Genomic DNA, 23,467 nt, shown 5'->3' with positions numbered 1-23,467 from the left:
GCGTTGCAGGGCTGTACTGCTTCCATCAGTAACAGGCCTGGGCTAGTAATAGGGAACCTTTGCTACTGGTAGGCGTTTGGGCTGGAGTGAACGACAGTGAATTACAGGGCTTTTAAAAACACACCACAGCAGTACACCGCTGCTGAGAAAGCTTTATGCTACGGTTTCCTCTGTTAATGGCGGCAACTTGTCTTTTGCCTGGCCGATGGGGCCATACACAGCAGCTCCACCGTCGACACAAGACCTAGTTCTTTCTGCCGAAAGGGATGAGCGCGCAGGACCGGAGAAAGTGTCAAAGCCACACCTTGGCACTCTCCGTAACGGCCAACGTTAAGTTTCCAGGACCTTTCGCCTAAAATACCCGCACAGCTGGCACCAGTCCCCGCAGCCGCAGGCTCTCCCGGCACCGCACAGCGCGGCCCCGCCGCAGCCCGGGCAGCCCCAGCAGCGCAACACGCCGCTCCCAGCGCCGCCTTCGCACCCCGGGCAGGGCGTCACACGGCGGCAGCGCGTCCCGCTCCCCGGCGGTGCCGAGGGGCTGCCCTTGCCAAGGCGACGACCTCACGTTAAGCCGCCGTCGCTGCTCGCCGCCGCCCGCGGTTAGCGAGCGCAGGCAGGCCTGCCGGTCGCTCGCCCGGTCGCGCCTCGGTGCCGGCGCGGGGCGGGCAGCCCCCTCCCGCCGCCCAGCGCTGCTGGCCCTCCGGGCCCCGGCCCCCACCGCCGGGCCCAGCGCGGCAGCGCCGCCGCAACCGCGCCGCCTCCCACCGCCTTCCCCGGGCCGCGCCGCGGCTGCCCGCCCCGCTCCCCGGGCAGCGCCGGCAGCCGCTCGCAGAGAGAGCGGCCGGTAGCCGCGGGCGCCAGCAGGGACCCCTGGCCGGCCCGGGGACGGCGGCGGGTGCCGAGGTCCAGGGCCAAGCCGCGGCACCGCCGCTTGTTTACGAGCCGGCGAAGGGCGGCCCGGGGCGGCAGCCGTGAGGGGCGGCAGCGCAGCCGCCTCCCGCCCCCGCGGACACCTGGGCGCGACCGGGGCCCTGGCTGCGGGGCCGGGCCGGGCCGGGCAGCGGGCGGCTCTCCCCCGCCGCGGCGCAGGCAGCTCCCGTCCCGGCTGCCCTGCGCCCCTCGGGGGAGGGCGGGCGGAGGAAGAGGCGGCGGCTCTCGGCGCCGCGGCCGCGGGGCCCCTGTCGCGGCTCCCCTCGCTGTGGCTGCGCCCTCCGCGGGGCCCTCTCTCTCCCCGCCCCGCTACCCGGTGCCCCTCGGTGGGCAGCGGTGTCCCCCAGGCCGCTGCTGGCCCGTCCCCGCGGTCTGGCGCCGCGGCCGCGCTCCTGCTCGGCGCTCGCAGTCCCGGGCGGGGGAGGGGAGGGGCAGGCGGAGGGAGAGGCGGCGGGCGCTGTGAGGCCCAGGCCGCCGCTCGCCCCCGCCGCGTCTCTCCCCGGCCCCGGGATCTGGGGCTGCGGGGGGGCGGGAGGCAGGCGGGGAGGGCTGGCCTGAGCGGCGCCCAATGAGGGCGCGCTAGCGGGCAGGCGGGGCGGGGCGGAGGCGATCACCGCCCAATGGGGGAAGGGCAGAGGGCGCACTCGGAGCGGGGCGAGTCGCAGGCAGGAGGCGAGTCGGGACTCGGGCAGCGAGCGGGGCAGAGCGGAGCCGAGCCCAGCCGCTCGCTCGCAGCCGGGCGCCGCGCTGCCGGCCAGGACGGTGCTGCGGGAGCCGGCGGGCGGGGGGCGAACGGACTGACGGGCGCCGCTTGCCGAAGGGCGCAGCGGGCGGAGCCGCCGCCCGCAGGAGAAGTTTGGCTGAAGCGGCCGCTGCCGCCGCGAGAGGAAACTTTCCTCGGGGGGCCGGAGGCGGGGGCGGCGGGAAGGAGCCGCGGCGCGCTCGGGTCCGCCGCCCGGCTCGGGGGCTTCCGAGAGGCTCCCCCGGCCCAGGCCGGGCTGCGGCGGCCGGGATGTACCTGGCAGCGGTCTCGGCGGGGAGGAGGCGCCCGGGCGGAGACGGCGGCTGGCACCTGGCGGCGGCGGGGTGGCTGTCGCTGCTGGCCCTGCTGCTGGGCGAGTCGGGGACGCGGGCTCTCGTCTGCCTGCCCTGCGACGAGTCCAAATGCGAAGAACCGAAGAGCTGCCCCGGTAGCATCGTGCTGGGGATCTGCGGCTGCTGTTTCATGTGCGCTCGGCAACGGAACGAGAGCTGCGGGGGAGTCTACGGGCTGCACGGGGCTTGCGACCGGGGGCTGCGCTGTGTCATCCGACCGCCGCTCAACGGGGACTCCATCACCGAGTACGAAGTGGGCGTCTGCGAAGGTGAGAGGCGGTGGGACACCGTCCGCCCACCCGCCGTCCCCGGGTGGGGGTACCGGCCGGCCGGGGGGGCACGGACGCCGCGCCGGTGCGTCCCGCTTCCCTCCCGCCGCCCGCCTGCCCCGCACCCCGGGGTCTTGTAACCCTTTCCCTCCCCAAAAAACCTCATCCTTATTTAAAAGTTTCACCCTTCACTTTCTCAGCCTGAACTTCCAGGCTCTTCCACTTCTCGCTTTCCGTAGGGATTCACTGGTTTGCTAATAGCTGCCACCAGCTACTGACGCCCAGCTAAAAATCCTTGGTAAAGGACTTGGGAAGGGTCTGGCAGATGGAGATCGGCGGAGGTCAGTCGTGCACACATGATGCCTGTTCCGGATTCCCTCCTCCGTAAGGAAACACAAAGGCAGATCATCTGTTGTAAAGTTTTCCTTCCTGTTCCTGTCACTTAATATCTGCCCGCCTGTCCCGCTCGGTGTGTGATGATAAGCGGTGGCTTTTCCCGGCTGGAGCATCAAGGGGGAGGCAGAAATCCCCAGGGCAGAACTCCTCTCAAAGTCACTCCAGCTTCCTGCCGGCTGCTTGGGAGGTGATGAATTGGTATGAAATGCAAGAGGAGTTCACCCACCCCCCCCCCCTTTCGAATTTTGTATCTATCGGAGTCCCTGCGATTTATTTTTTATAGTTTATAATTTAACCGGAGGCGAGAGGCAGACCTCTAGGCTCTTTTTGCCTTGTACCTTCAGCCCCCTTTTCCCCCAAGCTGAGGGAAAACATGGCGCTGTAAAAAGATTACAAATAACCAGTAGTTTGGGATATGTGTAAATGTATGTGAGACTCGGAGCGGGAGCTTCGACAATTCTGGAAAAGGAGCGGGAGGCGGGCGGCGCTCGGCGGGTAGAGGGCAGCAGCACGGCCGGGGAGCTATGCAGGCAGCATCTCGCCGAGAAACGGGCATTTAAAATGATGCGCTGTTTTGAGCGAGCTAAAACCGGTCGTTTCTAGGGGGCAGCTGACCTTTGTCCCGGCGCTCATTATTAGTTTAGGACGCCGTTTGCCTCCCTGACAAATAAATTGCAGATCACAGCAGAGCAGCGCGTCCTGCCTGTGCTGGAACCAATGCCATCAGCCCCTGCAGTTGGTGCTTGGGTAGGATGAGCTCCAGGGTTAAAAGCTCTATTGTTAAACGATTAAAAATAGCCCTAAACTACTCTGAAGAGCTTGGCTGAGACCATGTTGCTGAACATGTATACGTGCTGTGGGCTTTCTGTCTCGTTATTCTGATACGTATTGGAAAAGTTTTCTTCGGTAGAAAAGTGCAAGCAAAGAGGGGAGAAGGTACTTTAAAAACCTACCTGGTTTTGGATGAGTCTTCTCTTTTTGCATGTTTTCAAGTAAAAGCTTGGCTTAAACAGCTGCCCCCTCGCCAGCTCCCCCCGCATCCCCCGGTTAAAGGAACTAAAAGCCTGCAGTCATTAAATGTTCTAACTCCCTTACTGTATCACAGTACGAACGTCCCTGGCAGTTTAGGAGTATTTCATTCCTTTGAAGTGATGCAATCTGTACATTGCTGTAGTTCAACTCATAACACGTCCCATCTACTGTTGAAAATAGTGTGAAGCATTTGTTGGCAAGATTGCATTTCAGTTAGTGTTGTGGTTAGAAACTAGTTCCAGCTGTCTCTATAGGAATAGTTAAGGAGATAAGTTATCTATTCAGTTTTCATTCTCAGAAATGAAAAGCAACTGAGCTAAACTGTCAGCCTAATAAATAGTCCTGGAATACCTATTACTGAATTGTCAGGAAACTGCCTCATTCTAAGCAACAGGAGTAATGTGGTGTTCATGGGGCGTGTTGTGCATGAGGGGTGGCAGCAAGGAAAAAAGGGGACTTAATGTACTACCTCCGATGACTAAACTAAGGTTGATTAGCTCTATTTTTTTGATTGAGGTGACCCAAACAGTTGTGCAGTTTACAGGCACACGTGCGACAGGGTAGGCTGGTGATGTCTGATGTGCCAGTAGTACTACGCCGTGCCTTTATCCATTAATGAAATGAAGGCTACCTTTTTTTTTTTTTTTTTTTTTAATCCTGTCTGCTGGGAGTGCAAACCCTTTCTTGCCCCAGTTCAGAGAGGAGTAAATGGAAGTGACTTACAGAACTGTGTGAATAGAAATTGGTATTTTTACTGTCCTCCCTGTCTCTAGCTTTTTCTTTCACTGCAATTTTTTACACTGAAATGACCCCTACTGGCTATAGTTATAAGCATATTTTTTATCATTTTTGAAGCTTCAGCAATGTCTTATTTCAAGAGTATCAACACATACTGGGCTACAGAAAGCTTTAAGAGCTGGAGTTTCAGCAGGTAAAAATACCCGTCCATTAACTCAGTTTTAGTGTTTAATGCACTCAGCATAAGTGAACTCTGTAACACCTGATGGAGAAGTCTCTGTGGCACCTGTCACTGGTAGCCTCCATTTCTGAAACTAGAAATGGAGTAGTCTTGGTTAAACCAGTGTTTATTAATGAAGTATGTTGCTGCTTCTGGGTTCTTCCCTTTATCCTAAAAGCTGGAGGAATTCCTCATTTATCTCGCCACCTTAACTTTATGCAGTTTTAAGGCTCCATTTGTGGCATTATCCTGAAGTATGTAAATGCCCTTCGTGAATGTCCTTGCATTCTTGCTAAAGAATAATTCTGAGGTCAGCTTCCCCCAGCGTGGGCAGGTACCCTTCGTGAAGGGCAGTCTTGGGAGACTTTGCACACCTCCAGCCTCTGTTGGCTTTACAGGGATGCTGCTGGATTGGTTCCATAAGGTGTTAGAGCCTGCAGCCCCTTCCAAACACTCTTAACCTTGAGAAATTTTGAGCTCAAAGCAGGGACTGCCCTGGGTCTCTGCCTTTGAAGGTAGACCTGGAGCCATCCCCTAATTAGCTTGGAGTTCCCCCAAAATACCTGAGGCTGGGCTTCTGCAGCAGTCCGGCTGGGCACAGCTCCCACTTTCTGGGGCGTCAGAAAGCCTTGGAAAAGCTCTGCCAGAGAAGTTCGGTTACTCTGAAGGTACTTCGTGTGATGCCTCTCTTGTCTGTTTCAACACTTCGCCAATTTCTGGTGCTATTAGATGAAGAGGCCTTGATTGCTTTGCTCAGTCTTCTAAGGCATAACAGTAGCAAGTAAAATAACACTGAAAATGAGCTGAGCTGAAATTATTTTTAACTGTGTAATAGAAACATAACTTTTCACAATATATTTGAAATGCACAGTTAACAGAACTGCTAGTCTCACACTGTTCTTGTGTTCCTTTCAGAACATACTTCCGTATGAATTAAACACTGTGTAGTCATTGAAAGAAGGTATTTCTGCTCTAGTAACTTACTAGTAACATACAGCGCTTTGTTTGTTTTGGTGTGTTTTTTTGGTGGAGTTTGGGGTTCTTTTTGGGGGGAAGAATACAGTTACTGCTATATTCTTTTTGCTGATGGTAGGTAGTTTAAGGCTTGCCTTGAGTACTTGGGGCTTGTCTGCTTATTGTGTAGGTTCTGAACTAGAGTTCCCTCAGGACCAGGAGAAAGCTGCTGTAGCAGACTTGAGGCAAGTATATGTGTTCGTGTTAATCATCTAGGAGGATGGTAGAAGCTTGTCCTGCTGTGGCTAGTCCTGGTATCTTAGAATCATCGAATCATTTAGGTTGGAAAAGACCTTTAAGATTATTGAGTCCAGCCATAAACCTAACACTGCCAAGCCCACCACTGAACCATGTCCCTGAGCACCACATTTACTTGTCTTTTGAATACCTCAAGGGATGGTGGCGTAACCGCTTCCCTGGACAGCCCCTTCCAATGCTTGACAAACCTTTCAGTGAAGAATTTCTTCCTAATATCCACTCTTCTACTGAACTGCATCTTTTGGGGAACTTGGAGCATTACTGTCTGTCTGACTCCTTGTTGGGACAAGCAGTGAGAACTTGGGTGTCATGTCGTCCCCCGTCCCGTCCCCCCCCCATGCACCATGAAGCCTACTGTGGATTAATTTTCCTCCTGTAGAAACATGTGCTAGAGTATGATGTGTAAGTGCACACTGTACTGTATGTAACCAAACTGCAGAGAACCTGGAGCTGATGAAAGGAAAGGAAACTTTGAAAACTTAGCTTTTTTTTTTTTTTAAAAAAAATAATTGTTGCTAGTATTTTTACCATAAGTGGTGCTGCTTCTTGTAACTTCTGTAGCTAGTACCCTTGGGAGAAACTTGTTTTCAGTTGTCTTCAGACCCATGCCCTGTAGCTAATGGGTCATGGACCCAAAGCATAGCACGTGATGCTTTTTCTCCAGACAGACTTCTATACAACATGCTTGGCTTTTTGCCCATGATGCGGTCCAGACCCCTAAAGATCAGGTAGTATTTTGCTTTGAGTAAGAGTTACTGAAGTTCAGGTAATTTAGAAGTCGCATGTGGGTAACCTGGTTGTTTATATCTGTTTGACTGGAGCAGTGTTGCCCAGATACCTTAACTTTTTGTTTGGGTTTTTATCTTACTCTGAGTGGCTAGGGAGATGTCCAAATAGTTCTGATGTGTGTACACAGGACTTCCTCCGCTAACATCGCATGTTAGTACTGATGATTAAGTCTGGGACTTAATCATTATTAAGTGATGCACTAAATGATTGTTGGCATGAAGACAGTCAAAATACTTGGTTCAAAGGGTGTCAGCAATCCAGACTTTTTTTTGTGTGTGTGTGTGTGTATGTAAAAATTATTCATGGTGTCAAAAAAATACTATCACGAAAATTACTGACCTTGTGAAACTGGAATGAGAACTAATTCTTTGGTGAATGTTCAGATTCTCATGTGCTAGTCTTGACCATATTTAACAGGGTTTTTTTTATTTAACATATTTAACAGACCCTTTCCCTACCCCCTAGGAAACACTTCCTAGGCACACGCTGACTTCATAAGCACAGGCTGGGTGATTTCTAAGCTATTTCTACTCCGTCTTGTGTCAATGCCGAAATCGCAACATCAGTAAAAGTATGCATCTTTGAGTATGGCATGGAATTTGAATTAGATCAGGTGCGTATTTGACTTGGAAATGGTTTCCTTTCTGTTTCTGGGCATCATGTTTCTATTTTAGAAATCACTTGGTTCCACTATTTCAACAAAAATTAAATGGAAAACTCAGATAGGAGGAGGGATATTGATACAGGAATTGGTAGGCTTTTGCTTTTTGTGGATCAGCACAGTTTAAAACTGGAAGTATCACTGTGGATAGGCTGAATGACTACACATCTCTTAAGAGGAATACGCTTTTATTTATTTTTATTTTTTTTAAACCATTTGATTTCACATGACTGTATGTCAAGCATCCTCTGCTGAAGTGAATTTTTCCCTGAAGAAAATGGTTATTTCATCAGATTCCCTAGAATCATGCTGGGTATAAAGATTCTTATTTTTTATTTTTAAACTACCTTCAAACTTGTCAAATAGTAATTTCTGCACTCCTAGGCATGTTTGCTGGTTTAAGCACCCTCCAGCTGATTCAAGTATACTTGCATAATTTAATTTCTTGTGTAGTACTTAGTCAACCAAAATGTCATTTGACTGGCAGGCATATTATGCAATAATGAATCCATTAGTATGGCTCAAAAATACCTTCCTCTTCCCCTCCTTCCTCTGCCTCTCCTCAAGGATTCTTCATCTCAATGCATAAAGTTTACAGCATCTTGCAGACAGGACCAAATGTTTCTCTGTTTTAATGGATTAAATGCTTTGTAGAAGTGACCTATTAAATGTCTCTTGTGACTTGTAAACCGCTTTCATTTGCAAATGCATTTAATCTACAGGGAATGTAAACTTGGATATGGTGAATTCAGGGTTTTGCCTGAGACTTCAGGTGACACCAGTTGTGTAGTCTGGCAAGATAATGTTTTAACTCTCCCTTTTGGTATTTACGCATGTAGTTTGGAAAATGACGGATACTGACACAGAAAACTTACGTATATGGAGAAACTTAGCAGTATAAACTAACATGGGAAGACAGCCTTTATACAAACTAGATAAAATTCCACATAAGCATCTGAGTCAGAAGAGGGTCCCTGAGGGAGCTCTAGTCTAAGCAGACTAGTTTGGCCACGTTTGGGGGGAATAAGCCCTTAAGAATGTATTGAGATGAATGAACGCAGTTCACTGCCTTTACCAGAGGCAATATTAGCTCCCCAGCAGCTCTCACTGGGTATACTGAGAACTTTACTTCAGCACCTGCAAATCATGTTAACACCTTGAGGGTCATGAGCATGCAAGTATTTCAATAAGAAAACAAACTGGAGAGCATAGGGTTGTGGACAGGAGGGAAAGCACTGGCTCACAGGCAGGCACTCATTCCTATGTTCTTACTCGTTTCCAAAACTTTAAGCCTTATAGAGCCAGCTGTCTTGACAGTGATAGGCTTCAGGTGTTTTTTTAATTAGTGAAAGATCTAGCAAGTGTAATCTTTCTGAATCAGAGAGAGACCATTCTCTTGGGTCCCTTATCCTTGAAACTAATTAAACTTCAGTGTTTTGCTACAGCCTGTGTTGCGCTCTGTTCAGGACTTTCTAAAAAGGTTGGATGAACGTATGTGGAGGTTTTTCTTCCCCTCACTGATGGTCTGTGGATAAAGAGCTGGGGTCATACTGATAATGGTATTACATCTGCTAAAGTAAAATGTGCTACTTTGATAACAGACACACTGAACTTGATGTCCAAGTTAAGCTTTAGAAAAAGGAAAAAGCCTTGATGTTAATTCTAAATCCAGGGTATGTAGAGATTTTCCTGTGGTCTTCTGTGACTTCAGGAATCAGGTGTAATTCCTTTGAACCATCCTGCAATTCTGGCGTTCAGTGATGCTGCACTAATGACTGGGGGGAGAAAGTGGCAAAAGGTTTAGGATATCAGGTTTCTTCCAGTAGTTTGAGCTGCTCGTGGTATAGGTTGCTTTATTCATATCTCTGTTCCAGAATTTGTCTTAGGCAAAACTTCTTCCTCCTCCTGTCAGCTTTGCCTCTGCTGAGCAGCTTGTGCAAGCTACCGGCCAGCTTACTTGTTTGCAATGCAGCTGGTGCGTGCTGCTGTACACGCAGGCTTCTGAAGAGTGTAGGTACAGAGTGCAACTTGAGAAAAGAATTGGAATTTTATCCACCTTTGGAAAATGGATGTGATGGTTTGGCCCTTTGCTGAAGCTTTAGCATATTTTTTTTTTAAAGAGTTTTCTAGAGCTAGAAGAAAAATCTGCTGGGACAGCTGAAACTCTGCTGTCCGTGCTCATTCTAATCAAGGGAGTACTGGCAGAGGCTGTGGCTGACCCATTAAACCCTGGGACACCACGTAGTATTTTCAGTCAACTATTTACAAAGAAGACATGGTTCTGGTCATAAGATTGAAATAACTCACTTGCAAGTCTCTTCTTCAGATGCTTAAATGTCTAGGGGTCAGACTTCAAAACTAATTACTTATTATTTCCAAACATTTTTGAGGCAGAAGGCTATTGGACATAGCGTCCAGTCTTGTTGCGGGAATGGGGGGTGGTACCTGGAGAACTGAAATATTGCAGACAGTGTGGGCAAGGGAAAACTATAACACTTGAAATAGTTGTCTATGTCATGTGGTTTGCTTAACACTTCCATTTATCTCATTGCTTTCCTTATGGCTATTGTGGAGTTTCTGATAATTATATGGAAAGCTGGTTTGTTTAAATACTTTCTGCATTCCTTAGTATGAAATAACTGCCTTGAGACACATGCAGAGCTGCTGCAGTGAAAATCTGTCTCGCTATACCAGGGAATCACCTGAGATACACGCTCTTGAATAAGATAAATCAGGCAGTCAGATTTGAGACGAGCCTTACACGTATGGTGTTCCTGAGGTATCTAAATGTTATGGTGTGGTTTTGCTGTCTAGCTTTGACTAGAAATTTTATCAGGAGGCAGCAAAACCCTGTTGTACTGATGCACATTTCACATAAAGCTTTGATTTTGGAAAGTGCACCCTTCCAGAAGGTGGGAAAACTGCTTTATCATAAAACTCTCAGCTGGGTGTTTTACCATAAAAGTTTCTGCCAGCTCTGGTCCCCAGTTCATGGCTTCACTGATAGAGTAAGTTGGGAGAGGGGAGAGGATTGCAGCCAGTACATGAGCTCAAACTCACTTCAAGGCTAGCCTTCCCTTCTGCTGCTTTTCAAGGTCTGGGGCTGGGTTTCAAGCATTCTTTAGTGGTGATTAGTCAGTTCTATTGTTCAGCTCCTCCAAAACATGAATTTCCTTTCCATCATTCTTTTTTTTCCTGTTCAAAGAGAAGCCAAAGCTTACTGGCAAGAAGTATTTCCTTTTTTTTTATTTTAGAAAGTCTGTAGAATCTTTTCAGAGTCTCATACCATCTTAATGAATACCACTGATTTGAAAATGCTGTTGTGTATCCCAGTGTGTGGGAGTGGTGTGGCTCAGACCTTGGGTCTGAATTGATGGAGAAGCTTCTGAAAGGTTCCCCCCCTCCCTTTCCCATAGGGCAGTATCAGTCCCAGTAGTGATCACTTCTGTGTCACTGTGAAACCCGTTCTCTCTTCTCCTTCAAATGCAGGATTTAAAAGGATGCAAGAGTCTGTAAGATGTGACTTTATTTCATTTTCAGATCAGCACTGTATTTGATGGTCTCCTTGCTCTTTCAGTATCCTGAGAACCTGCCTGTCACGCTTTAAACAGGCAGACATAGCTGAGGAACATGCTGTGGTTAAGTGTGAATTATGGGAGTTCACTCAATTCACTCCAGTTATGTTTACCACCACCCCTACCCCCCCGACTTGGAATTTAAGATTATTGTGGGTGCAGTGCTTGTATATTAATGTTCAGCAGTGATAATTTAGTGACTATTCCAGCATGTTGCTTGCTGGTTTGAGGTGATGCCTTATCTTTATAAACAGTGAAGGAAAACAGTATATGGTTTTCCGAACAGTAGCTGATATTAATTAAATGTCCAGAAAGGAAGAGAAGGGTTGGAGCACAAAAGAGAAGATTTTGTGGCAGGCAGAAGGAATTGGGAACTCAAAGGAAGGGAAAGCAAAAAATTGAAGCAGGGAAGAAGGAGCCTCTTAAAAGGTCTTTCCTTGTACTTTTAACTTGCACCTGTTTTGAGATGGTCCTTTGCATATGGGGACAACAATTGCAACTATAGTGAGCTGCTGTGTACTTTATAAACGCACAGTAAAATAAGGCTCTAAGTTAGTTTCTCATAGTTGCATGCTTTTCTGGAAACATGAGCAGCTGTTCAGGTGAAGAAGATGTAAATGCTTCAGTCCTGAGCATCGTGCCTTGCATGCTGCTGTGCTGCTGTGTTCTGAGTGCTGGTATGTGGGATTTGGCATGGAAGAAGTGATGGAATGCTGCTTACCAGAGGCATGTTTCCCAGACTGGACCTGTTGTTTAAGGACCTCTTGCTCAACTTGTTAATGCCTTAATCCTCTTCCCTACTCTAGCTGCATGCTATGACAGGTCTCGGGAGTTCAGCAACCCAGAGCAGCACTTGAACTGTTAGCAAGCTGAAACGTTTGCTTTGCAGAAAGCAAGTGATTATATGAATGATGGAAGAAAATGGAAAAGGTTTGGAATTAATGCGATGCCTCCCCTCGCATGCTTTCCTGATGGTATGAAAGCACACTTAAAAGAATGAAAAAAAACCCCAGCTATGTCCAAGGCTTAACTTTGGTCTGAGTAAATGCAGAACTGCTTTACTGGCTGAAAAGGAAACTTGCCTGAATGAGTTGGAAGGAGTGAAGAAATGCATATAGGTAGACATGATTTGAAAGAGTGATTTCTGAGCTATAGCTATCGGCCTGATGGGAACATGGGAACCACTTCTAGACAGTGTACAATAGCTAGCTGAGTGGCTATATAACAGTCCAACGTCAGCTCAAGACTACTAAAAAGTGGCCCGTCCCTTTTTTGCCCCTACCTGGTCATGCCAGCACAGAGATGGTGGAAAGCACAGCTAAACTGAGATCAGTTTGGATGAAAACTAACAGTTTACTTGGGCTGCTTTTCAGCTGGATTGTTTGTAAAAACTCAAGAATGTTAAACACCTACTTGGTTTTTCATATTTTTAAATGTCCTTGAAGTCAGCTAGTGGATAAGATGTGCATACCGAAGCCTGAGAGGCTCTTAGATTCTTACATTTGGGTTTTGTCAACTCTGCTTGCAGAGAAGTAAAGCATTCACAAATGATTAAATCTCAGTTTCTTCCTTCATATCATCCAGATTTCTGAGAGGTACGCATGAAAGAGCACTCTTCTTAGAAGGAAGCCATAGAGGAGGTCAAACAGCATGCAGGAAAATGCTTCTGCGGTCTGAAATTGTTCATGAACTGTCCCAGGTCTCCAGATTACTGGTGTGTAAAAGTTTGTTTTTCGGAATAGTCCACAGGACATGATTATCTCAGGAGTAATAGAGGCTAGGTTATATGCTTCACGGAGCCTAGACTTTGTTCAAGACATGTTTCCATTATCAGCTGAAATACTGCTGACCTTTGAAGGAAGAAGCAATGCTGTACTACTGGGTGACCGCTTACCTGCATCAAGCACAGCACTAGATGCCTTCGCATCAAGTAACTAAAGCTTTGCATTGCAGTGAGACACAGGATTCATCCCTTTAGCTCATGCGAGTGCTCTCATGTGGTTGTACCTTTTGTACCAAGGAATTTTGTTCTGCCTATACTGATATGACTTCTGAGGGTTTACTTTGTAGTAAACAAGTACTCATTTAATGGGACCTTAAGATTCTGTTGAAAAAAAGGACAAAATCAACTAGCAAAAGGAGTCTTAAGTCTGCATGAAAGATCATGCTGGACTGCATTGATTTACTAAACTAAAATAAGCTCTCTTATGACATGTTTGTTCCTTTATTGATAGCAATCGTATTTCTAGACAAAATGGTGTGAAAAGCGGACTGGCAAAAGATGTTCAGGCTGGAACTGGATTTGTATTCTTCCTGTCTGAATGATTCAAGATTCAGCTGTTAGATGTATAGCTTGCAATTATTACTGAGGGATTTCTCTTCTCTCCTGTCCTCTTAATGGCTACCAAGCTAGTTTGGGGGCTGTGGCACCGAAGACTTCAAGTGTGCCTAGTACTGGGGCATGCGCTTCGTATGTACCCTCTCTTCTGTTCCCATCCGAGAAGCCATGAGAGGTGGCAGGCAAGATATCAAACACTAACCTGTCCTGGAAGTGACATAATGTTTTGGGCAGTGCTGCAGCGTGTGGTGCATCTGCATCGAGGCGTTCTGCCGTGAGCGAGGAACAGCCCTGCTGCCCATGCCAGGTGGGTACCACCTTACGGGGGGTGAGCAGCTCCTGTGTAACAGGCATCCCGCTGATCTCTGTCAGCCTTGAAAAGATCTAGTTGCTGAAATGCCACTGGGCAGAGACACAGAACTGCTCTGAACTGGTGTGCTGGAAAAGCAAAAGCGTGCTGTCATCCCCGTCTGTGGGCTCCACCTGTCTGCACTATGCTGGTCTCGGGGTGCTGGTGGGCAGAGCAGCTCTGGGGAGGGGGGCCAGCCTGTCCACAGCGGTAGGGGAGGAAAGCCTATGTGTCAGAAACAAGGAATGATTCAAACAGTTTTCTTAAGACCATTGAACAGACCAATCTGGATGAAGCTGTGGTCCCTGTGGTTACAGAATTGGAAACACCAAGTCTTGGAGTGTAACTATAGCCTCTTTTGTTCCTGTCATTACGTGGATTACTGCTGTGATTTGTAAAATACAAATTGTCCAGGCGGTATTCCGGCTTCTCGAAAACAGGATGTATTATTGTTCTCCAAATTCTCATGATTTTTTTTTTCCTCCCTCTGCATGCGTGGCCTCCTCACAATGAAAGTGTCCCAAGTGTCCCAAGCGTTACTGAAGCGGCATCTTTTCTTGAAAGAATTTTAATAGTTTCTCTTCAGGAACTTCTACGCTTCCTTTGGCTTTTATTGATAGAGTTGTTGTATGGGATGATAGATGAACTTTAACTAAAAAAAAGAAAAAAAAAAAAAAAAAAAAAAAAAGGAGACAAATTACTTCCTGGGGTTAATGACTGCCCTTCCTCTGCTGTTTTTATGGCGTAGAAGAGCCATGGGGTTCCCATGGAAGTTCCCTTCGTTATGTCTAAAATCGACCTGGTTTTTATTTGGTGCTTTTTGTCAGCAGGGTACTCTGCTGACTTACAACAGAAAGCAAGCAAGTAGTTGTACAGGGAGAAACATACCTCTGAGAGTTGGCTGTGGCGCTTTCTGTAGCACCATTACTTGATAGGTAAATGGCTTTTTCCAGGTGTTTCCCCCAAATGGGAAAACCTGCAGGTTAGTGCATGTTCTGCATGTTTCTTAGAGTGGACAGTACTTGCATGTCAACCCCAGAGTGTGTGTGTATGTGTGTACACTGTTATTTACTACTGGTTTTTAGACTTCTTTTGAGTGTCAGGCTATAAATGACAAAGAGTTTGTGTTTGGCTGTGGCCTCCCATACTGGAGGACACTTCTGATAACCCCAAAACCAACAACCCCCCCCCCCCTTCATAGCTGGAAGATGTTTATCTGTTGGTTTGGTTTTTTTTTTTTTTTTCAGATGTTTCTTGGCAGGATCTGTATCGGAAATTTGCTTGTTGGTAGTGTATATTAAAATTGAGGTGAACCTACCAGAAGGTGTGACGTGAAAGCTGCTGTGGAATATGAGGATGTAAAGATTGATAATAAATGTTTGTTTCTTTTGTCATTACTAGAAGCCAGTGGACTTTCTGTGTGAATATTTTGTGGTACTTGTTTTAGTAGACAGACCAGGTTAGAAAATGATCTGGTGCTCTGTAGCGAAGAATACCTAATGACTAGTTTATTTTCTTGAATCTTGCATAAAAACCACGTCTTACTTAAACTTCTGCTTTGGTGGGATGTTGCTGGGTGTGCACTTGACCTAAGGAAGCTGAGATCTTGTAGGACTGGTAATCTTGGTGGAACTCTACCAGCTGGATTTATCGCTTCCTGGACGGGGGTGGGGTGGGGTGGTGGTGGGGTGGAGTGGAGTGGAGCATCTTGTTGCATGTAGCCTCCTTCTAAAAGGGAAATGGGCAGCTGTGCAGTGGGAACATCAATTACACACGTTTGACGGGACTCATTGGAAAGAAGCAGAATTATTTGAGCAGAAAGACTCGTTCCGGCCCAGCTATCCCTCCGCCCCTTGACAGCAAGGAGCGTGATGTGCTTGAGCAATTCTCCTAGAGTGTGGATGGCAGTCCAGGAGTGCTGGAAAAATCACTTTTGGTTATATTACAGAATTGGAGGCCTGGCATCTTGCAGTATTTTTGTAATGAAAAAGTTATCTCTGTGGAGTGAATTCTATGTGATGTATTTTTAATCGGGTTTAAAAATGCTCTCTTTCTGACTCAATTTTGACTTCTGTAACAGCTGCAGATTCTGTCCAGCATTCTCACTTCCATGATAAATATAACTTCAAGTATCTGCAAAAGTTATTTCAGTTAGAATAGCAGTCATTTGTACTACAGCTATGCATTTCCCTGAGACATCATAGTTTTTCATACAGATGGAAGTAAACAATGCCAGTAGCTGTAGCAAAATGGGCAATAGAACAGCTGCAAAACATGGTATTTGGCAAACCCCACAGTTTAGATTAATCCATTATTTTTTTTAATGTGTTATCTTCTGTTTAGCACTGTTGAACTCCAAGTAGATCGCACCCAACTCCAAAGCAGCTGAATTTATATGCTACAGCCAAAATCCAATAGTGAGTGAGTTTGTTTGTTTATTTTAGATGAAAACTGGGATGATGATCAGCTTCTTGGATTTGAACCATGCAATGAAAACCTTATAACAGGTTGTAACATAATCAACGGGAAATGTAAATGTGACACCATTCGGACCTGTAATAATCCGTTTGAATTTCCAAGCCGGGATACTTGCCTGTCGGCCTTAAAAAGGATTGAAGGTAAGCACTTGTCTTCCGTAATTCAGTTAGTAATTTTTTTGTGCATTTGATGAAAAGCTAGGGTCTAGTTTAATGTGTTTTAGCATGACCTGGGTGGTTTCAGATACCTGTGGTCTTGTACTTTTCAGAAGACAGTTGTATGTTTTAAAGGAAGATAGGATTTCGGTAAGCTTGGTCTTCTGAATGCATAGGTTTGGAAGAAGCTACTACTCTATGTATTATGATGTTTTCAGATTTTAAGACTAAACCAGTTCTGTTTATAGTTCATGATAGCTACCGTAGCATATCTTTGGCTGAGAAGCAGTGGGGAAAACTCCCTTTAGATGTATTGATATATGACTGAACCATGAATAAACACAGTGGATTGTGTTAGCAAAGGCATAGAAAAAGGAGTAGTTGTTGATTATGCTTGTATGTTTTCTTGTATGAATGCATGAATTGTTATTTCTTTAGGTTTACATAACGTAGCATTACTTTAATGCTCATATTTTTCAGTTTGTGTTCCTTTGATTAGACTTGCATTACGCCACATACGTTTATGCTACTGCACGGATACATGATGGGTTTTTGTCTGGGGTTTTTTTGGCTTTTTTTGTTGCTTATGGCTGAACTGGAAATGAGTTCGCTCAAAAAAATTCAGTCGGAATTCAATTCCCACGATGTGTTTCTAGGACTGTTTTGAACAGCTATCAAAGCTTTGATCTTGGGTCCTTTCTATGATGCTGTAATTACTGTTTATTTTCCAAAGTGTCCAGGAACATGCAAAAGTTGATTAGTGGTGTGAACCTGCTTAATGACTTTACTTTAAACATTGGTTTAAAGTCATATTGCAAAAGTAAATGTATTTATAAGGCTACTAACCATATTTAAAGTTGCTATCTTTGAGTTAAGGAGGTGTGATCTGATGTCATCTGTTGTAGTCCTTTTGTGATAAGAAAAGTGGGTTTGAGCTTTACATTAACCAAGGAGATCTTGTGAGAAAAATGCAGCTGGTGGAAGTATGTTTGTTATCATTGTACGCCTGTAGTGACTGATGTCATGACCAAGTGCATTGCGTGGGTTTGTGTTGTTTTGTAGGTCTAGGAAGAGGAGAGGCACAACCTCCGGCCTCTTGTTTGTTGTTGCAGTAGTGGGCAGTAGTGTATATGGGTTCTTAAATAACCTTACTACTTCTATTTTTATTGGTGAATGTGTGACTAAGTCTGTAGTAGTTCAGCAGGACTCTAATGGCATGACAATTTATCATGTGTTTAACTTGCTAAAAATCTCTTGTGGGATGCCTTTTTGTTTTTTGCAGGCTTGGAAGAAATGGACTTAAGTTTGTGGAATGGTATAGCTAAAGCAGGTTGTGAGTAACTTGCCTTCAGCAACTGCTTGTTTCGGCTAAAGTGGCATTTTAAAAAGAGCTGCCTTTTGAGCTTAGCCAGGTGGTAACAATATGCTACATGTAAACTGTCTGGCATGACAGTGATGGTGCGGTTGTTTTTCAGAGGTGTACTTTTCTTTTTTGTTTTCATTTTCTTGGTTTTATTTCTTTTCTGGGCGTAAAGTGGAGGATGTTCTTCCAAAACCTCAGACTATATTAGAAGAGTTTAGGACACGTTGATTTTTAATCCTTCACAGGCAGGAAAGATAGTGATAAAACAACAACGGTACCCTTATGTATCAGAAATCTGGCAGTTAGACCTTGAGTATTAGAACAGTCCAGCTTTTACTCATAAGGATGTGAATTTGCATTTGAATCCTCAGACTATCAAACCCTGCCACTGAGGAATGTTTGAAGTTAAAGCCATCCATATTTCCTAACAGAAGGGCAGAAGTCATAGCATAACTTTGATTTGTCTGCATTTGACAGCAGTAGTCAGTTAAGTCTGCCTGCTGTGTTTTGCACTGTAAATGCTTATCCCTCTTTCTCAAAATAGGATTGGGAATTGAATCATAACTGCTTATGGAGGCTGTTTCCTTAAATGCATTACTTGTTTTGGTAATTAAAACTCAATTAATGCTTCATCCTGTACCTAAGCTAATGGAAAAGAAGAGTAACTTTCTCCCCTCGTGCTTGCCACATCCCTATTCAGTAAGCAAGCCAAGTCTCTTGGGTAGAATGGGATAGGTACTTTGGTGTGTCTGTGCCGCTATTTGCTGTTTGAGTATTTCAGGCTTTCAAAATTTAAAGCCTAGAAGTTGATTTGATCCATTTGGAAAGTCTACCTGAAACATGCTTGGGCATTAAACAAAACAGGCTCTTTGAGCATGTTAAAACAAAGAAATCTTTCAGTTTCTTTAAGGCAAGTTAAGTCCTAAACTGTATTATCGTGGAAAAAGGAGTGATTCATAAGATCAGTTAAACATGTCTAAGATTTTCCTGAAATCCAAAGTACTGATGTGTACTTTACTCTTGGCTTGTCTGTTGAAGATAATAGCAGGAAGATTTGAAAATAGTAATTCAGATCTTGAAATACTCTTAATAGAATCCACTGGCATGGAAAGTAAGACCAAGAGAGGGTAGTCTTAATGTCCCTTTCCTCACCAGACTTGATATGGTAATTAAATGCACAGTGTGATTAAAAAGATGTAAGTTGAGCACCTGAATGATATCCATCTGTGCCATGTGCCATGATCAGAGTTTCTCAAGTAAACTTAGAAGAAAAGTGCCATCTAAGCAGCTACTTCTGTGTATTTTCTACTTTGAGGATACTTACTAAATAATTGAAAATGCTTTGTGTTGTTCAGTGACATGTGTCACTCTGCAAGATTTTGATATTCATTATAAGTTTGTGTGTCATTCACATGTTGTTGAACTTCCATAACACAACTGAGGCAAGGGAAGATACTTAACCCCATACTGCTGAGGGGAAAAAGGGGTCAGGTAGCCTTCCTTCTAATTATGGAGGTAATTGGGAAGGGAGAAGGTCCTACCAAGGGAACTTTTTTAACTTTACAGAGTATTTGACTAATTGGAACCTAGAAAATTAGTATACAATGGCATCTAGAGAAACTCTGGCTGAAGGAATTTCATTAAAGTTGCATAGCTATGACAAATTGTCTTGGGCTGTATAAATTCATTTAACTGAGGAGCCGTCTTTCAGTTTCCTGAGCAGTTGAGGCAAGGTGGTTATAGAGGCCAGTGGTGCTAGGTCAGTGTGGTTTGCTTGTTCTGATTAAAATGAATTCTGTGGCTTTTCTTTCTTTCTATCTCCTTTTTTTCTTTTTTCTTTCTTTTGTTTTGTTGGATTATTCTTTTGTTGTTGTTGTTCTTTCCTTGAAAGAAGAAGGAAGGATGTATTTAGGCTGCCTGAACCATGCTAAGTATACGTAGGTCTGTGCACAGGAGGTGCTGGTGCCAGTGCATAGCGTTAGCTGTAGGTGCCAGCTCTATCAACCTGTATGGCTGCCTCTGCCTGCAGGTGTAGAATCCGTTCCATAAGTATGACCTGGCAAATAACAAGTGGTAAGCTGAAATCTGAAGTACCATCTCCAGATACGAATGTGTATGTGCTTAAGGGGTCGGGGCTTTTGCACGTGCTCTGGTTTCTTCTGTCTCTTTGCGCTCACGCCTTGCCTTTCAAGTGCCTCTCCAGTCATCTTCCTTTTGTATCTAGTTTGTCTTATACTGAAGCTTTTCAGGCTGTGTGTGGTCTTCCCTTCTGGGCTTGATGTCAGTTCTAGCTTGCTTACCCAGCTAACCCAAAGTTTTTCTTGTTACCTTGGTATAGGATCTTTCCCTGTCGGCTTGTGTCTGCCTGCCTTCCTGGGCTCCTCATATTGCATTCTATTTTTACCTTTTTCTGCCTCCTTTTCTTGCTTTCTTTGCCTACCTATTTCATCCCATTCGCACCCCAGTTCACTTAAACAAGCTACATGAGGCAAATAGGGCAACTTTATCTGTCCTTCCTTCCCAAAATTGGGCTGCACGGGCTCTGACGTTGTGTGGTGTAGGTGGCACTGACAGGGCCTGAAAGCCACGTTCTTGATTTTATCTCCCAGAGCCTTGCTCTGCCCTGACTGGGACAGCCTGTAATGAGGAGAGTCTACTTTAATCTCTACCCAAATGCATGTAACTTCTGTAGGGGTGCTGAAAAAACCCTATTTTTTTTATTTGCAAAGGAAGGACTATTTGCAAGAAAGGACTGAGAGGCTGGTGTGGGGTCTCAGTCATACCGGTACTGAATGCCCTTGTCACCCCCACCCCGTGCCCTTGTTTTCCTGGGCAGATAGGGTTGGATACATTTGAAAGGATTGGTTTTGTCATAGAACTTGGTAGCTAACTTCTAACTAATCTTTGTGTAGATGTATTGCAAATGTTCAAAGACTTGTTACTTGCGTAGAGTACCACATAGTGTAAAGCATGCTGAGGCCTTAGAGGTCTCCCAGCTCTATTACCAGGCTTAAAGTGTCTGCTTCCCTGTATGGGCCGTCAGCGACTTACCATATACACGATTTGCAAGGAGGTCACGAACCATCCTACTGTGAGGAAATACACATATTTGGGGCTAGAAAGAAACTGTCTGGAAAAGCTATCGCGTACCTAAGTAATAATAGATTCCTGTGTTGGGTTTTTGTTGTTGTTATTTGAAAAGCTTTTGGTTATTGTCTTGATGAGCGCCTGCTCTGATATGGCTCAGGAAATCCTGTGTTCTTGAGCTTGGAAAGCTTGTCTCTATTCAAGAGACTGCTAACGATGACAGTTTGGTTGAACTTGGGCTGTTGGAGTGGACTGTGGAAAATACGGCCAGAGGGTGAAAAGTGATGAGATGCCATCTGTCTGCTGAGCCACAGTAACAGGCTTAAGTCTAATAAGCTGCATCGACACATTCTTGTAGTTGTGATCTGCTAAGATTTAGCTGTGGACAGTACAGAAGAGTCAGTTCTTCAGACTTTGCGTGAGACACTGAGGATTGGGGGTGAGGGAAGTGGCGGAGAAAGTTGTGGGGGGGTTTTTTGTTTGGTTGGTTTTTTTTTAATCAAGATACATTTGCAGGGCACTGGTAGGTAGTAGCATTGAAAACTTGTGTTGTGCCAGACCAAGTACCTTGCAAGCTTGCCTAGCATGTATGAAGAGTCACTAGGAAGTCAGTGTCTGTCTGACATGACCCAGCCTCAGTACTTTCATTACAACTCTCCTGTTCTGGCATCTTCTTTCTTTCCCTCTGTGCTAGACTCTGGCAGCAGTTCAGATGGCCCAGCAGAGCTTTAAAGAATAGGAACCGAAGTATGTCCTTGAGCCCGCTCTTCTTCCTCCTACTCTCCAGAGCAGGTCAGGGTCTGTGCTGCCACAAGCTGCTGGTGGGACGGCGGTGTGCCCTGCCGCCACCCCCCTTCAGAGGCAGCAGCAGGTCTTTGCAGTGGTAACTTGTTCCTTTAACAACCATACCCTGCTGAAACAGCTCTCCTCTCCCCTCTCTGGGAAGTGAGGGAAGAGTTGTGGATCAGAAGCATCCAGGCTTTCACTAGGTGGGCTGTACTTCAGGATGGGATCTCTTCGACTGCATTTACTAAAAAATTCAGTCTGCTGATTCTCGCAAAGATGAGAAACTTCCTGGTACTAGTTTGCTGCTTTAATATAATTCAGCAGCTGTGTTTGTTTTGGTGATACCAGGGACTGGTGTGACACACAGATAAAGGTTTCTCAAGTATTATGGAGAGCCTAAGTGCCACTGGTCGTAGCAAAGGTGGTGGTTTTGTGTCACGTTCTCTCAGTGTACACTTGGGCTCTTAAAGCAGAGAAACCAATTGACTTTCTTTATCAGTTCATGCTCTACAAAAGCGTGAGCATTTTCCATGTCAAAAGTTAACCCCTGTATTCAGAATATATGTGAAGGATAATTTTCTACCTTCTTCAATGAAAGATGCATTTAATGCTTTAGGTAAATAGACACCCTTCAGTTGCATCTTTGCATGTAAAACCTGCTGCTGGTACTAAGTTATTGAAACTGCTATTTTAAGAGTTGCTTCTTGGCTACCTGGCTTGCACCTTTCTGAGCTATTCACTGCTGTCCTTCATAGGTGAAAGAAAAAGGCCTTTTAAATCACTGGCATCTATTAAGCCGGCTTATTGCAACATACTCATTGCATTCCATTATTTTTTACATGTAACTGAATAACTTTATGCTGGCAAATGTTGCAGTACCTGTTAGACCAGTCCTGGAATAACAAATATGAGAAGGTAATTTTATTCTGAATGCTTGTTTGGTTGTTGTTGTGTCTGATTTTGTGTTAAACTTCACTTGTGTGGTCTTAATGGCTGCAGCTATGCTGAAAAACTAGAACAGAATAAATCCAGCTTTATGCTGAATTATCAAGCAAGGAGGGGAGTGAAATACTTTCATATGTGCTTAATCTGATACACTGTCCACTCCTCTCGCATAACAATTAACGTATGTTTTTGCTCAAATAACTGAACTTTGAAGGTTGGCATGCATTCGCAATAAGGAATGTGGTTGTGGCAAAGGTCCAGATTTTACCCTTGAACATGCTTGTGAGAGCCAAGTAAATGCATTTGAAGGCAAAATTTCACATGAAAACACTGAGGAAAATAGCAGTATAGCTTTTGGGCTTTGTTTCTGGATGCGTAGATACAGAAGGAAAAAACATTTGATGTGGAAATGGTTCAGATTAGTAATAATGATATAAACTTGAATATACAAAGAAATCTTCCCAAAACCAAAAAGGAAGAGAGCTCACTCATTAATTGATGAGAGGGTTTTGTGGCATTGCAGTTGCCTTCAGAGCATAACAGAGCACTGTTAAATTTGCAGGACTTGTCACTTTTTCTAACTCCGCAGAGAACTGTTCCCTGATCAAGGAAATATGATCTTTTTCTAATGTATTGGCTCTTTCAGCATGTCCTATTTTTAAAATGAGTTGTCACACAGAGAACATCTGTGCCATGAAATTTCAAGCTAACAGTAAGAAAACCTTGCAGAAGTTTCAGAAAGATATCAAAAGGGAAAACTGACTTTCATATCTCTGTATTGATGTGGCCAGATACCTAATTTTAGGCTTAATTAGATTATGAATAATGCTGTTTGTATTAACGGGGGAAAAGCTGCATTGCAGAAACTGTTCGGAGGGAAGACTGAAGAAAGAACCCAAAAGTGAGTAGCTGGTTTAGGAAAAACCCTGGAATTGTTAGCATCACAGAGGTCATGTACGATTGTAACTAATACTGTATCTTTACATTTC

At 45.3% G+C, this 23,467-nt stretch overlaps 1 protein-coding gene across 2 annotated transcripts in view; it reads left to right on the top strand.

The window, feature by feature from the left end:
- The first annotated feature begins 1,595 nt into the window (after nucleotides 1–1,595).
- CRIM1 (cysteine rich transmembrane BMP regulator 1) overlaps nucleotides 1,596–23,467 on the top strand; it is a 188,149-nt gene continuing 166,277 nt past the window's right edge. Inside the window, exons 1-2 of one of the 2 annotated variants that reach the window (XM_056357301.1) lie at nucleotides 1,596–2,294; nucleotides 16,109–16,282. In XM_056357301.1, coding sequence (XP_056213276.1) covers nucleotides 1,943–2,294; nucleotides 16,109–16,282 — 526 coding nt within the window. In that variant the 5' untranslated portion in view covers nucleotides 1,596–1,942. The remainder of the gene's footprint in view (nucleotides 2,295–16,108; nucleotides 16,283–23,467) is intronic. The other variant, XM_056357302.1, reaches the window with a different exon arrangement.

The sequence above is a fragment of the Falco biarmicus genome, chromosome 12 (assembly GCF_023638135.1).
Source record: "Falco biarmicus isolate bFalBia1 chromosome 12, bFalBia1.pri, whole genome shotgun sequence".
NCBI classification, from domain to species: domain Eukaryota; kingdom Metazoa; phylum Chordata; class Aves; order Falconiformes; family Falconidae; genus Falco; species Falco biarmicus.
The sequence above is the reverse complement of the archived record's forward strand: the minus strand, read 5'-3'. Positions and strand labels throughout refer to the sequence as shown.